A 16,430-nucleotide genomic window follows, 5' to 3' on the forward strand; every position below is an offset into this window, starting at 1 on the left:
ACATTTAAATTAAATGAAACGCTATGGCAGGAGACCCAGGAGGACCCCACTGCTGACAGACATAAAAAAGCAAGACTACATTTTGCCAAAATGAACTTGAGTAAGCTAAAATCCTTCTGCCTTCTGGGAAAACGTCTTGTGGACAGATGAGACCAAGATAGATCTTTTTGGTAAAGCACATCATTCTACTGTTTACCGAAAATGGAATGAGGCCTACAAAGAAAAGAACACAGTACCTACAGTGAAATATGGTGGATGTTCAATTATGTTTTGGGTTGTATGGGTTGTATTGCTGCCTCTGGAACTGGGTGCCTTGAATGTGTGCAAGGCATCATGAAATCTGGGGATTACCAACTGATTTTAGGTCGCACTGTACAGCCCAGTGTCAGAAAGCTGGGTTTGTGTCCAAGATCTTGGGTCTTCCAGCAAGACAATGAACCCAAACATATGTCAAAAAACACCCAGTAATGGATGGCAACAAAGCGCTGGAGAGTTCTGAAGTGGCAAGCAATGAGTCCAGATCTAAATCCCATTGAACACTTGTGGAGAGATCTTTACCTCTTCAGGACGCCGGGCGTATGCAGAAATGCGTATGCGTATGCGTATCGCAGAAAATTGCATGTCAATTCAGACATGCGATTTTTCCGCTATTCCGGGCTGATCGGGTCTCTGGTGACCCGATCACCCGGAAAATAGGGATGATCGGAGCTGTCAGTGACAGCCCTGATCATCCTGAGGGATAGGAGCGAGGTCGCAGTGCTGCGATCTCTTCCAATCCCCTGCCATTGGTCAGAACTGATTCTGACCAATGGCAGCACAGGATACTGGATACTGTCGGGCAGAACGGGGGGAGAAGATGGAGGCCGGTACCTGAGAAGAAGATGGCCTGGGGACCACAGATCGTCGCTGGAGACAGATGCAGGTAGGGAAACAACGGGTTTGGAAGGAATGGGGCAGTAAGCGATATTTACTGCTGCCCTTCCTAGTGGGTGGCAAACTGCAACTCCCAGCATGGCATGCTGGGAGTTGTAGTTTTGCAACATCTGGAGGGTCACAGTTTGGAGACCACTGTTGCAGTGGTGCCCAAACGGTAGCCCTCCAGATGTTGCCAAACTACAACTCTCAGCATGCCTAGACTGCCCAGGCATGCTGGGAGTTGTAGTTCTGTAACATCTGTCCCTTCAGATTTAGCAATTTTCATGAAATGTTTGAAAATTGCTGCTATACTTTGAAGCCCTCTAATCTTTTCAAAAAGTAAAAATATGTCCATTTTATGATGCCAACATAAAGTGGACATATTGCATTTGTGAATAAAAATAAAATTTATTTGGAATGTCCATTTTCCTTACAAGCAGAGAGCTTCAAAGTTAGAAAAATGCAAAATTTTCAACATTTTCATGAAATTTTGGGATTTTTCACCAAAAAAGGATGCCACTAATGACGAAAAATTATCACCAAAATAAAGTAGAATATGTCACAAAAAAAGAATCTCAGAATGAGAAAATTCGGTAAAAGCGTTTTAGAGTTATTAATGCGTAAAGCGACGGTGGTCAGAATTGCGAAAAAGGGCTCAGTCCTTAAGGTGAAAGAGGGCTGCGTCCTTAAGGGGTTAAAATTACTGTTGGGAAAAGGCGCCCTTCCAATAAGAGAGACCTGGAGCAGTTTGCAAAGGAAGAGTGGTCCAACATTCCGGCTGAGAGGTGTAAGAAGCTTATTGATGGTTATAGGAAGCGACTGATTTCAGTTATTTTTCCAAAGGGTGTGCAACCAAATATTAAGTTAAGGGTGGCAATAATTTTGTCCAGACCATTTTTGGAGTTTGGTGTGACATTATGTCCAATTTGCTTTTTTTCCTCCCTTTTTTGGTTTAGTTCCAATACACACAAAGGGAATAAGCATGTGTATAGCAAAACATGTGTTACTGCAATCCTTTTCTGTGAGAAATACTTCATTTTCTCAAATTTCAGGGGTGCCAACATTTACGGCCATGACTATATGCGCATACAGATGTTGTGCTCTCTGCACAACGTCACAGGATAAGTGTTTGTAGGCTAAGTTTCCACTTGTTTTTTTTTCTGGCAGTTTTTGCGCCAAAGTCAGAAGTGGATCCATAAGGGAGGAGAAGTGTAAGTCCTTCCTTTATATGTCCTATTCCTTTTGAAAACACTTCTGGCTTTGGCTCAAAAACTGCAGTGGCAGATCTCCAAAAACTGCCAGAAAAAAAAACAAGTGGAAACTTAGCCTTATCCTGTAATACCCCACCTGTGCCTGTCATACTTCACCAGGGGCGCTTGTGTGTCTCTCTTTTTTCTTCTCTTCCCTTGTGTACGTTATATTTAAGGGAAATAGAAATATATGGATTTCAGGACAGATTTCTTGGTTATACGGTAAATAAAAAAATTTTCGGCTTTAGGATTTCAATGGGACAATATTGTGGATCTTTATCAAAACCTGTGCAGAGGAAAAGTCGACCAGTTGCCTGTAGCAACCTATTGAATTTCATCTTTTATTTTTCAGAAACTTTTTTTTTAAAATGAACAAAGCAATCTGATTGGTTGCTTCAGGCAACTGGTCAGGTTTTGATAAATCTCCCCGATATGTGTCCTAGTTCTGGCAAGGCATATGTTAATGTGCTGCTGCTCGGGTATTACATGTTTAAGGTGCATTCACACCACGTTTTGTACGTACGTGTGCCGGATCCGGCGGGGGAAGGGGCAAACCGGGTGGGGGAAGGGGCAAACCGGGTGCGGTTTTAGGTCCGGTCAGGAAACCGCATACGGGTCAAAACTGAGCCGACCGGAGTCCCCGTTTGACTCCAGTCGGGTCATTAAAGTAAATGGAGTCACGGGCTGATCCAGACGGGGTACGGGAGCGCCGGTTTGCCCCTCCCCCCACTGGATCCGGTGTGAGGTGGTTTTTTTGCGTCCCCGTAGATGCGTCCGCTCCTCCCCCAGCTCTCCGAACATTTCCGAAGCTAGAACTGGGGGAGGGCAGAGCAAGGGGAGGGAGGAGGTTCACGCCCCCTCCCTCATCTCCCCTCCCTGAGCTCGGCTGGATGCAGATCTCTACGGCACGCCCCCTCCCTGAGGACAAGGGGCGTGAACCTCCTCCCTCCCCTTGCTCTGCCCTCCCCCAGTTCTAGCTTCGGAAATGTTCGGAGAGCTGGAGGTGGAGCTGACGCATGGATCTACGGGGGCGCAAAAAAACACCTCACACCGGCACCCGTATGTACAAAACGTGGTGTGAATTCAGCCTTAGTGTGAGATTGTTTGTTTAACTGGCAAAGCTATTTTCTGGTCTTCACACGGAGGACAAAATAAAATAAAAGTCAGTATGAATTGGACAGTTACTTTATGTGTAGATGAATCGCCTGTTGAGTTTTAACATGTCCGATCAATTGTTATAGTGGGCAGTGGTCTATTCCCTTCCCAACATCGAAATAAACATGAATGCTCAGCAGAACTCGCATGTCTATGGTGGAGCTAGGAGAAATGGCTGTTGGCCGGACGCCAGATCGTACGTATGGTCAGGTTTAGTGTGGTGCTGACCTACAGCTCTTGTCTGTATGCACATAAACATACGTCTATCTTCATTACCTTCTCACTTATGGCATGGTTCTTTATGGTAAGGTCATCGCGTTCAGCACGGGTTATTGCCAGCAAGTCTTTCAAGCGAAATAATTCATCTTGCAGAGATCTGTTTTCCTCCTTCAAACTGACATCAGGATATGGGTCCGTGTATCCTTAAAAAAAAAAAAATTTAAACATATAAGTGATTTATAACCTAATTTTACATGGAAACTGCTGAGAAAATGTTTTCCCTAAAACCTCTAGACCAATGCTTCCCAACCAGGGTACTTCCAGCTGTTGCAAAACTACAACTCCCAGCATGCCCGGACAGCCATTGGCTGGGAGTTGTAGTTTTGCAACAGCTGTAGGCACATTGGTTGGGAAGCATTGGTATAGACTGACAGCAGGACTTCAGATGAGATAAAACTTACTTTGGCTTGAGTCTTCACTCAGATTCTGGGTGATAATTTCTCGGATTCGGGCAGGTACGGGAGTGAGTGTGTCCTTCTCGCCCTCCGCACTCCGAACACTCAATATTCTCTCTTCAGCTGCATTTTCTGGATTGAGGACTGTATGTTCCAGGCGCTGAAATAAACATACAGAATGAGTTAAATGGACGGTAACTGAAGCCTGCCATACTCAGCCGGCTAAATGACTTAGTCTGCGGGGCCAAATCTAAGTTGATGGAGGCCCCTGGGCAAAAAACTTGATAGGGGTCCCCTCCCCAGTAGCAGTATAATGCATGGCTATCTAAAGCTGGCCTTGCACTTCCCCAATTCCCCATAAACCTGCTTGTTTAGATTCATGCCAAACATAAATATATATATATTTTTTAATAGGTAGAATGAAACACAGCATGCCATTCACACACAGCAAGCAGATCTTTGGCTGTGATCTACATTTAAAGGGGTATTCCAGGCAAAAACTTTTTTTTTATATATCAACTGGCTAAACGGATTTGTAAATTACTTCTATTAAAAAATCTTAATCCTTCCAATAGTTATTAGCTTCTGAAGTTTTCTGTCTAACTGCTCAACGATGATGTCACGTCCCGGGAGCTGTGCATGATGGGAGAATATCCCCATAGGAACTGCACAGCTCCCGGGACGTGAGTCATCAGAGAGCAGTTAGACAGAAAACAACAATTCAACTTCAGAAGCTAATAACTATTGGAAGGATTAAGATTTTTTAATAGAAGTAATTTACAAATCTGTTTAACTTTCCGGAGCCAGTTGATATATAAAAAAAACAGTTTTGGCCTGGAATACCCCTTTAATGTACAGTTTTACAGTGGACGTAAACAATAGTTTTTACTAGATCTTTCAGAAGTCAGTGGGATCTGATGACAATATAACATGCATGAGGACGGCCAAAGGCTTGACATGCTGGATTTTAACCTGCCCACTCATTTTTAAACCAGAAAAAAAGACACTAGAAAGGTGTCTGGCAGCCTCTTATCCCCTTTCTTGTAACGTAATAAACATACACACAACCACAGGATTTCTTGTACTAAACAGTACAAACACGCAGCTCCGATCTGTAGTCATAAATAGTCATAAAAGCTGCATAATCCCCTCTTCTGCCAACTATAAATCACTGCATGTTGATGGAGTATGCTTTAAATCTCATTAAACTCTAGTCTTGTTGATGGAAGTGTCGGGGAGGGGCTGTTGGAAGCCCCTTGTGTTGAAGGCCCCTGGGCAATTGCCCAACTGACCTCCCTATCCAGCCCAGATTCTGATACGGTCTGATGGGCTCATTTGTCTACAGTATGGGCTTATGACTACATCTAATACTGAAGAAAATAAAGTAATGTTAGTGCTGTGGATAATCCTTTCCAGTGAGAAGAATGATCGGCCAACAGCATGCCCTGCCGTGTAGACCCCCCCCCTCTCCCAACAATCAGCAGTAATGTACCCAATGAAGTAGATTAATGGTTAATTATTGTTACACTGCTGGATGTAGATCCACTGACCTGTGTGGCTGATGACTCGGAACGTACCTGGGAGCGGAGTCTAAGGTGACGCTGGTCTTCACCAGAGCCCTCCGCAAGGCAGGATGGGCTTCCTGCGGCAGGCGACACCCAGGTCGCTACCCCCGTTACGACTCGACCACACAAGCAGCTGGGCGAGGCGAAGTACAGTAGGATGAGGCAGAGAAGAAGTCGGACTTAGCAGAAGGTCAAGGCAGGCGGCAAAGGTGAGTAGTCAATAACGTGGCAGAAGGGTCAGAACACGGCTAGGCAAACAGACAAGGGTACGCTTAATCTCAGGCAAATGGCACTGAAGATCCGGCAGGGAAGAGTGGGAGGTGCAGAGACTTATAGAGTAGTGTCAGGTGTTGTACATAATTATGGGCATACTCTTTAAATTTCAGAGCTCCGGCGTGTGCGGGCCCTATGAGACGGGGACAAGCGCGCAGGAGCTGAGAGGCAAAGGAAGAGGCTGCGGAGGACCGAGGTAAGTGACAAGCTGGGATTCACATGCGGACGCATCCCGCGATGCGAATCGCAGCCCCGCCGGCAGCAGGGGAGAGCGGGGCAATGCGCAAGTGGCCGGAGCGGTAACAATTATCAAAATTGTAGATGTGTTAGATTATCCGGAGTGAGGGTCTATTCACACAGCAGAATTTCCGCTTGCGGATTTCCACCTCAAATTAAAGCCCCTAGACTTCTATGGGATTCCGTACTCCCATTCACACTTCTGAATTTCCGCTTGCGGAAATTCAGAAGTGTGAATGGGAGTGCGGAATCCCATAGAAGTCTAGGGGCTTTAATTTGAGGCGGAAATCCGTAAGCGGAAATTCTGCCGTGTGAATAGACCTTAAAAGTCCCATGAACCCTTCTATTAAAGGGGCACTCTACCCACAGACATCCTATCCCCTATCCTTTGAATAGTACCCCTGAGTACCCCTTTAACTCAGAATTCACTAATAGGGTACTTGAAAGTATTTTATTTTTAAAAGGGAATCTGTCAGCAGATCCTAGCCCACCAAAACTACTGACACCGTTACACAGGTCCTGTGAAGTCACGTTTAAAGCGTTCCAGTCATTTGTAATATCTTTTGACATGTCACAGAGGTGCTGTTACCCCCACTGATTAGAAGAGTGAGTAGGGATAAGTATGCGGCAACGCACTTTACTCTTTGTCTCGCTGCTCCATTATAAAGGAAGGACTTCTTTCCTACTGGATCCATGTCTGACTTTGCCTCTAAAACTGCAGTGGCAGTATTCCAAAAAACGCCAGAAAAAAAAAACCTGTGGAAATCTAGCCTTAGGGAACGTTTACACGGGCGGATTACCTGCAGAATTTCCGCAGCTTATTTGCTGTGGAAAATCCGCAGCGGATTTTGCTACCATTGACTTCAATGGGTCAGTTGAAAATTGCAGATTTTCCTTCAGGCCCATTGAAGTCAATGGTAGCAAAATTACTAATTATTTTCTATCCAGTATGATTGGTCACATAGGAAAGATTCATTTCTGATCAGGACCTATGTTAACACATTCTCTTTAGGCCTGACATGCCATTCAGCTATAATCTGCACAGTTCCTCTGATTACTTCAATATTCCAATTCCACTGACACCTACTTTTAAACCAGTCATACAATTCTTAATATATGTACATATGAACTACATGCATACAGCAACATATGTAGCATCTGTAATCCATATGTCCCTACCAGTGTTTCCCAATCAGGGTACCTACAGGCTAGTGCAGTGTTTCCCAAGCAGGGTGCATCCAGCTGTCGAGCATGCTGGGAGTTGTAGTTTTGCAACAGCTGGAGGAAGTCAATTATCTGCCCCAAATAGTGCAGGGCCCGACCAGAGGGGGCGCCCTACTAGACTTAATATTACCCAACAGAGTAACTAATGTGCAGGTAGAAGGACACCTAGGAAATAGTGATCATAATATAATACATTATAACTTCTTCTTCTTCAATAAGGGAATCTCTCGAGAGGCCACAAAAACAATGAACAAAGTTTGATCAACTCAGAGAAGCCCTTAACAACATAAAATAGGATAATGTCCTCAGAAACGAGAATACTGACACTAAATGGGAGACTTTTAAAAATATCTTAAATTCTCACTGTAAGATGTATATAGGTTATGGGAATAAAAGGGTCAGAAATAAAAGAAAACCAATATGGATGAACAAAAATGTTAAGGGGGCAATAAATGACAAAAATAAAGCATTTAAACTACTAAAACAGGACGGCAAGAAGAAGCATTAAAAATCTATAGAGAAAAATGTAAAATATGTAAAAAACTGATAAAAGCTGCAAAAATAAAGACAGAAAGACTCATTGCCAAAGAGAGTAAAACTAACTCTAAAATGTTCTTTAACTATACAAATAGCAAAAAGGTTAAACATGAAAGTGTGGGCCCTTTAAAAATGATGAGGAAGAAATTATGAACTGGGATCAGGTAAAAGCAAATATATTAAACAAATTCTTCTCCACTGTATTCACTGAGGAAAATGAAATGCCAGGTGAAATACAGCGAGATAAGGTAAACTCCCCAGTACAGGTCACCTGTCAAACCCAGGAAGAAGTACAGTGCCACCTACAAATATCAAAATAGACAAATCACCAGGTTCAGATGGCATTCACCCCCGTGTTCTAAAGGAATTAAGTAATGTAATAGACAGACCCCTATTTTTAATATTCAGGGACTCTATTGTAACAGGGACTGTTCCCCAGGACTGATGCATGGCAAATGTGGTGCCAATATTTAAAAAGGGGTCAAAAGGTGATCCCAGGACCCCTTTTTAAATATTAGCTCAGTTGTATGTAAATTGTTTGAGGGGTTTTCTAAGAGATGCTATTTTGGAGTATGTTGATAAAAATAAATGTATGACTCCATATCAGTATGGCTTTATGAGGGATCGGTCCTGTCAAACTAACCTCATCAGCTTTTATGAGGAGGTGAGCTCCAGAATGGACCAGGGGCAATCGCTGGATGTCATATATCTGGATTTTTCAAAGCATTTGATACGGTGCCACATAAAAGGTTTGTGCATTTTTTCCTTTCTTTTATTTTTTTACTTTTATTTCTGCTTTCTTTTTGTTAACACAAGAGAAATATAAACTATAATGATTTGTTTCTAGTGAAATTACATTTTATATACTCCTGCTTATAATCTTCATTGAGTCGAGCAGAGTTAACACTTCCTATAAATTTTCACCTATTCTACGGAGAATTATTGTCTCATTCAATTGTCTTTTTATTTTCACCAATGTATCATTCTTAAATCCCTGAGGAAACACCTTGATAATATACCAGCGTTTTCTCCTTTTGATATGAGTCATCAAATGGTTGTAATTTTCTCTATGTGTTGCTTTCTCTTTCCATTTTTTTGTTGTTTTGTAAAAAAATTTAAACTTATAAATAAACAGTTATAAAAAAAAAAAAAGGTTGGTGCATAAAATGAGAAGGATTGGGCTGGGGGGAGAATGTGTGTAAATGGGTAAGTAACTGGCTCAGTGATAGGAAACAGAGGGTGGTTATCAATGGTACTTATTCTGATTGGGTGACTGTTACTAGTGGGGTACCACGGGGGTCAGTCTTGGGTCCTGTCCTATTTAATATATTCATTAATGACCTTGTAGAGGGGTTGAATAGTAAAGTAGCAATCTTTGCAGATGATACTAAACTCTGTAAAGCGGTAAACACATTAAAGGACAGTGCACTGTTACAAATGGATCTGGATAGGTTGGAGGTTTGGTCTGGGAAGTGGCAGATGAGGTTCAACACTGATAAATGTAAGGTAATGCACATGGGGAAGAAAGATCCGGGCTGGGATTATGTATTAAATGGGAGAACACTTGGACGACTCTCCCATGATCTATTTATACCCAGAACTGTATCTATAATAAGGGGGCATCCTCTATGTTTAGAGGAAAGGTTTCTACACCAGCACAGATGTTCAAAAGGGGCTGGATGCATTTTTGGAGAATAATAACATCGCTGGTTATGTATACTAGAATTATAGGGACAGAACGTTGGTCCAGGGATTTATTCTGACTGCCATATTTGGAGTCGGGAAGGAATTTTTACTAGGGATCGACCGATATCGGTTTTTTAGGGCCGATACCGATAATCGGTGGAGGTTAGGGCCGATAGCCGATAACTTATACCGATATTCCGGTAAAAGTTATCGGCTATTTATCCCCCCGAGACACCGCTGCAGATCATTGATTTAAAGCGGGCGCTTTAAATCAATGCACTGCAGTGGCTTTTGCGGTGCCATAGGCCACCGCCGCCACCTGCTTCTCTCCCCCTACCTGTCATGGTGGTCCGGGCCATCCATCCTTCCTGTAGGGTCCGACGGCATTCCGGGTGGAGGGTGAACTGGTCCGGGCAGTCCTTCTTCTCCAGGGGTCATCTTCTCCACTCCGGGCAGGCTCCGGCCTAGTAACGCAGCATAGACGCCGCTGCGCAGTGACGCCCGTGCGCAGCGACGCACCTGACGTCACGGCGTAGCGGCGTCTATGCAGCGTACTAGGCCGGAGCCTGCCCGGAGTGGAGAAGATGACCCCCGGAGAAGGACAGCCCAGACCGGTTCACCCTCCACCCGGAATGCCGCCGGACACTACAGGAAGGATGGATGGCCCGGACCACCCCCATTACGGGTAAGTTGAATTTTTTTTATTGACTCGTAGGGTGGGGGAGGGGCCCGACCGGTATAGCGGTATGGGCAAAAATCCATACTGTGGGAGAACCGCCCAGCACTACTGTGGGGGGTGCGACGCGGTGCGGTGGGTCGGGGGGCGGTCGCGGTGCGGTGAGTCGGGGGGGGGGGGGGCGGTGCATTATCGGCAAGGTAATTGCCGATACCGACAATGCCAAAAATCGTGATTATCGGCCGATAATATCGGCCATAACGGTAATCGGCCGATCCCTAATTTTTACCTCTAGTATGAGTTTTTTTTTGCCTTCCTCTGGATCAACTCAACTCAGTAAGGACTCATTAGGGTTATAGGTTGAACTTGATGGACTCTGGTCTTTTTTCAACCTTATGAACTATGTTACTATGTTACCTTGGTTGGGATACACTGCACTAAACTGAAAGGGCTCTCTGCCCAAGATAGGCAGGGATCAATGGAAAGGATGAATCAGTTTATATAGTTTTTTAATTCTAGAGAAATAAAGTAGGTACATTTTAAAAGATAAAATACCATTGAAATATGCTTGGAACCAATCTCTCTTTCAATAATTATGTTACTGTGATAATAAACCTGACCCCAAAGAAACTCAGGTTCAGTTCTAAGCTTCTGGGATTAAACGGGCACTGTAAGAAAAATAATAAAATAAAATCTTGGCAAAACATTAACCTTTGTAATTTACTTCATAAAAAAAAAAGTTTATCTCCCTTTTATAAAAATCATGGCTTATAAAATGGACCACTTGGGGTCCACGTACCATCCAGAACATAATCCTGTACGGCTGCAGCAGCATCTTTGTCCCAACTGAAGGACAGGCTGGGACAAAGTCCAGAAGTGGGGGCGGGAATAGCACTCCCCTGTGCTCACTCCTGTCCTGTCTAGCACTCCCCTGTCCTCACTTCTGTCCTGTCTAGTATGTCGGTTCCATTCCTGGTTTTGGTAATGAACAGTAGCCAAAATAAGCCTAAAACACTGTGTGCGCACATAGCCAAAGCCTGACTTCACACATATCATTCTGGTCAGTATTTGTAGCCAAAACCAGAAATGAAACTGATGCCGATAAAAGTAAAAAGTAAAAATAATGACCAAAATTATTTGTGTGAACTCAGCCTTAGGATAATGTTCAGAGCTTCAGATTATTGCACAGACAAATGTAAAGAAATTGAATAGAAATATTCTATTTTTTTTTTTAAATAAACATGTATAACAATATGTACTATCCAGTCTGTATACTACTTATCTAAAAAAAATCTTGTGTGGACTTGCAGTAAGAGAGAATATTTTTCCTTCTTAAATTAAATAATACAAAAGTACCATGGGATCCCATGTATAAAAATGGAGTTTTCTGCTGGTTCTAAGATTACTTCTGGGATTGACTCTGAGCCAAGCAATATTTGTATAGTATCTATATACCCTGCATCATGTGTTTCCTTCTAAATGCCAAATACAACCCTAAAAGAAGTGTGATGACACTATTTATTACATTCACCAGCGGAGCTGTACGATAATTTATACCTGTTATTTATAATAGATCCAGAGGAATGGCTAAGCTATGAGTCAACAAGTGCATCTTTATCACTACAAGAGCGGATCATAATTTATTCCCAAGTAAAGACGATACCAGTTCCCCCGGTAAGCACAACAACACGCGCGACTATAATTCAGGAGTAAAAATCCATTTCTACTCTTCATGTCTAGCTGATAATTCATCTGGAGGTGTTTCTAGTTTCACACAAATCCATCCATTCACCCGACAGAGAACTTCACCCAAAATGACCCTGATATATGTAGATTTGGCTCCTTAAGTTAATAACGCTTTTGTGAAGGAGGCTGTGGAAGGAGCAGCACATTAGAGATATGCAGCAAAAGGGGTTCTATGGAAAGACCGGGCTACAGAATGAACGAACTGCACACGTAAAATAAAATATATAATAAGGAAAAGCGGGGTGGCAACAGATTGCAACCCAGGATCGGTAAATTTGACCTAGTGAGTGGGGGAGAGCCACGAAAAATGACAATAGGGGTGCACAACAAATATAGAAAAAAGCATTAGAATAATAGAGCAAAAATAGAAACTTTGATGGCACTCACCTATCAAAACATAGACTTTATTTCTTTATATTAAAAGATGCTGGCTCGTGGCTGGACAGGAACAAAAACCGCAACAGCCGTAGCTGCACGGAACATTGGCGACAAGCTTGTTTCGCAGAAGCCGGAGTAAGCGGCTAATGCGGAACAAGCTTGTCGCCATTGTTCCGTGCAGCTAAGGCTGCTGCGGCTTTTGTTCCTGTCCAGCCACGAGCCAGCATCTTTTAATATAAAGAAATAAAGTCTATGTTTTAATAGGTGAGTGCCATCAAAGTTTCTATTTTTGCTCTGTAAAATAAAATATGTTGTGTGAACATACCCTAAGGTTGGACTACATGGCTATTTTGGCTGCCACAGGGGCAGCAGATATTAGTGATATACCTCTGAATCATTTAGAAGGATTTTAGTCTTTCACAGTGTTGTGTGCTATCAATTGTAGCCCCGGCCTCCTTCAGACAAGATCCTCCTGTCTAGTTGTGGACTGATTCCTTACAGTACTCAAGATTATTGAAACTCCATGAGGTGAGATCCTACATGAAGTCCCTGACAAAAAGAAATTGACAATTATTTTGTGTTTCTTCTATAAACATCTGACCAAGCCGCTTGGCGATGGTCTTGTAGCCCATTCCAGGCTTTTGTGGGTTTGCAATCTTGTCCTTGACATCTTTGGCAACTCTTTGGTATTGACCATGGTGGAGAGTTTGGAATCTGATTGATTGCCTCTGTAGACAGGTGTCTCTTATACAGGTAACAAGCTGAGATTAGGAGCTCTCCCTTTTAAGGGGTACTCTGCCCCTCAATTCAAGTCTATTGGAGGGTGTGACAGCCGTCATGCCCCTCCCATAGACTTGCATTGAGGGGGCGGGGAGTGACGTCATGAGGGGGTGGGGCTATGACGTTTCGAGCTCCCGGCAACAGCGTTCGGAACAGTATGTTCCAAATGCTGAGCAGCAGAGTACCCCTTTAAAGGAAAACAGTCATCCTATCCACCCACACTAAACCCAATACACTGGGTTATAGTGTGGGTGAACAGAAGACCGATGAGGGGTCACTGACTCCTATACGTACCTTCACTCTGGAGATCTGTGCCTCCAAAGATCCAATTCCTTTTTCTTTGAATTGCGCGCTGGAGATGGGCCCGTCGTCTCAATTTGAATATTCATTGTTGCTGGTCACGTGAGCACTCAGTCACGTGAGTGCGAACACAGTCAGTGCAGCGCTCACGTGACCAGTGACAATGAATATTCAAATTGAGCCAGCAGGTCGCCTCCAGTGCGCAATTCACAGAAGAAGGCATTGGATTTTCGGAGGGACAGATCTTCAGAGTGAAAGTACTTATAGGAGTCAGTGACCCCTCATCGGTCTTCTGTTCATTCGTACTATAACCCAGTGTATTGGGTTTAGTGGGGGTGAACAGGATGACCATTTTCCTTTAAGGGTATGTTTACACTTTGAAATTGAAAAGGAATTCACTTGCGTAATTCTGCATGAAATTCTGACATGGAATGTATTCTGTCAGAAGATTAAACATGTTCACGTGCGTTCATCCGCACGTAAAAACCTATTGAAGTCACCAGGACTTTTTTTTCCTGACACAATGAGTTTGGAGTGGAACTGACACAGAACTTGTTTCACACGTTAACCCCCAAAGTGGCTAAACTTCATCCACAGCATTTCCTAATCCTCTGCCTGATTTCCTCTTCAAATCCTGCAAACATTTCATGCCATTTTCTCACAAATTCTGCCCGAAGCAGAAAATGCCAGATTTCCTGAATTTCCTGACCAAAATGATTCCTCATCAATTTTTCAGTGTGAACATACCTAAGAGAGTGCTCCTAATCTCAGCTTGTTTCCAGTATAAAAGACCCCTGGGAGCCAGAAATCTTGTTGATCAATAGAGGATCAAATACTTTTTTGAAAATCAATTCATAATGTATTAGAAATGCCCTTTTCAGGATTTATTTGTTGTTCTTCTGTCTCTCACTGTTCAAATAAATCAACCATTAAAATTATAGACTGATCATTTTTTTGTCAGTGGGAAAATGTACAAAACCAGCAGGGGATCAAATAATTTTTTCTCTAACTGTAGATCTAATTCTACTTGGTACTAACATTGGCATTTTCTGAGCATGACTTGTGGCTTCTTTGTGAACTGGTGAACTACCAGCTGCCAACCGCAATGGGGTCTTTACATAGCTGGAAGGTTCTGTGCTTCACACTCCTTACTCCAAAAAGAGCAGCAATGTTATTAGTCTAGAGGAGTGCGATACAGTGGTAAAAGGAAAGGAGATGCTGCTGCTGCGGTGAACTGCAGTCCACATAGGGGTTACATTATTGCATGACCTTGCCGGCAGGTGTTGCTGTATATTTATCCTGTGATGTGTGTATCCGCTGTGTGCGCTCAACGTTGTGTAAATTACACTGACTTCCTCTCTCTCGAGGGATCAGGCAGCGGCTACAGGAGGGAGCCCAGTGTTGGCATTTTGACTCCGTCCAGTCTTGGGGTTCTGCCTCCCCCACCCTAGCCGGAATTGCTTCCGCACCTGTCGGTGGCTGTTGTTGACTCAGGAGGCCACCCCACCCCTTCCAGGCAAGCTCTGGAGCCTAGCTCAAAGATTTGGCAGGTTCCTGGGCTGTTTTCTTTCCCTTAACAGTCTGGGCAGGTGCCAGGCCAGGAACAAGAGAGGCAGTATACGAAGAAAAGAGTGAGAAAGAGCTGGGAGGAGGGAGAGGAAGGAGACGGGAGAGAGGAGTGGGAGAGAGGAGGGCTGAAAAAGCTAGAAGAGGAAATGGTCAAAGAGAACAGTGCAAACAAGTACAGGAGAGGGCTCCAGCGTATTACAGGCCAGGGTGAAGGGACAGAGAGAAGAAGAAATAGCAGAATACTCCTGTGCAGGATGCGGAGCCTACTACACCATCACATCACTGCAACAACCGATAAGTCCTCAGAGAAGGCATCAGCTTATCTAGTTGTGTAAAACAGCATCTGAGCATCTAAGGCCAGGTTCACACACCGTAGTTTAGCCTAAACCACGAGTGGAACCTACAAAAAGAACAACTATGATGGAAACATTTTCACCGTTTTTTTTGTGTGTTTTTTTAGACCTAATTTGGTATAAATAATGACCAAATGAGGATCAAAAAATAAGTCCCACTATATGAGCCCTGAGCTCAATGGGGGAGACCAACCAATCAGATTGCTTCTTATATTTGTACAAGGGCCTCTGAAAAATGAAACAAACAATCTGATTGGTTGCTATAGTCAACTGCACCACTCTTCCTCTACACGGGTTTTGATAAATCTCCCCTAATGTTTACAGCTATTACTGTTGTCAGGTCCTTTGTCCAAGAAGTGACTCAGAATAGAAGTAGGTAGCATATTGTGGCTCCCCCGTGAGTGTTGACTTAATTATTGTGCTTTGTGCTCCTATTAAATTAAAAGGGTACCCTGGTGAAAAAAAAAAAAACTTTTTTTTTTTTTTTAATCAACTGATGCCAGAAAATTAAACAGATTTGTAAATTACTTCTATTTAAAAATCTTAATCCTTCCAGCACTGATGAGCTGATATGCTCCACAGGAAGTTATTTTCTTTTTATATTTCCTTTCTGTCTGACCACAGTGCTCTCTGCTGACACCTCTGTCCATGTCAGGAACTGTCCAGAGCAGGAGAGGTTTCCCATGGGGATTAGCTCCTGCTCTGGACAGTTCCTGATATGGACAGAGGTGTCAGCAGAGAGCACTGTGGTCAAACAGAAAATACATTTAAAAAGAAAAGAACTTCCTGTGGAGCATACAGCAGCTGATAAGTACTGAAAGAGTTAAGATTTTTAAATAGAAGTAATTTAAAAATCTGTTTAACTTTTTGGCACCAGATTATTTAAAAAAAAAAATTCCACAGGAGTACCCCTTTAAGCATAGAAAAAGAAAAGTTTAAATAAATAATACTTAAGCTATAATAACTTTTTCCAACAAACCTATACACCAATCTGCTTGGCTCCTTCTGCTCTATTACACACTGTACATACATTACATATAATTACAAAGGGGACAGGTTCTCTTAAATTTTTGGGCATTTCTTAAAATGTGGACAGTGGGTTCTTGTGGAGA

At 43.1% G+C, this 16,430-nt stretch overlaps 1 protein-coding gene across 2 annotated transcripts in view; it reads right to left on the reverse strand.

Annotated features, from left to right (window-relative positions):
- Nucleotides 1–16,430, reverse strand: part of CROCC2 (ciliary rootlet coiled-coil, rootletin family member 2) — a 156,227-nt gene that overhangs the window by 125,975 nt on the left and 13,822 nt on the right. For both annotated transcript variants that reach the window (XR_008891056.1, XM_056564688.1), the window contains exons 2-3: nucleotides 4,001–4,154; nucleotides 3,597–3,742 (exon numbers count right to left, since the gene is read on the reverse strand). Coding sequence is in view for 1 of the 2 variants with exons in the window: in XM_056564688.1 (XP_056420663.1) it covers nucleotides 3,597–3,742; nucleotides 4,001–4,154 (300 nt within the window). In the remaining variant the exon portion in view is untranslated. The remainder of the gene's footprint in view (nucleotides 1–3,596; nucleotides 3,743–4,000; nucleotides 4,155–16,430) is intronic.

The sequence above is a fragment of the Hyla sarda genome, chromosome 3 (genome assembly GCF_029499605.1).
Source record: "Hyla sarda isolate aHylSar1 chromosome 3, aHylSar1.hap1, whole genome shotgun sequence".
Lineage (NCBI taxonomy): Eukaryota > Metazoa > Chordata > Amphibia > Anura > Hylidae > Hyla > Hyla sarda.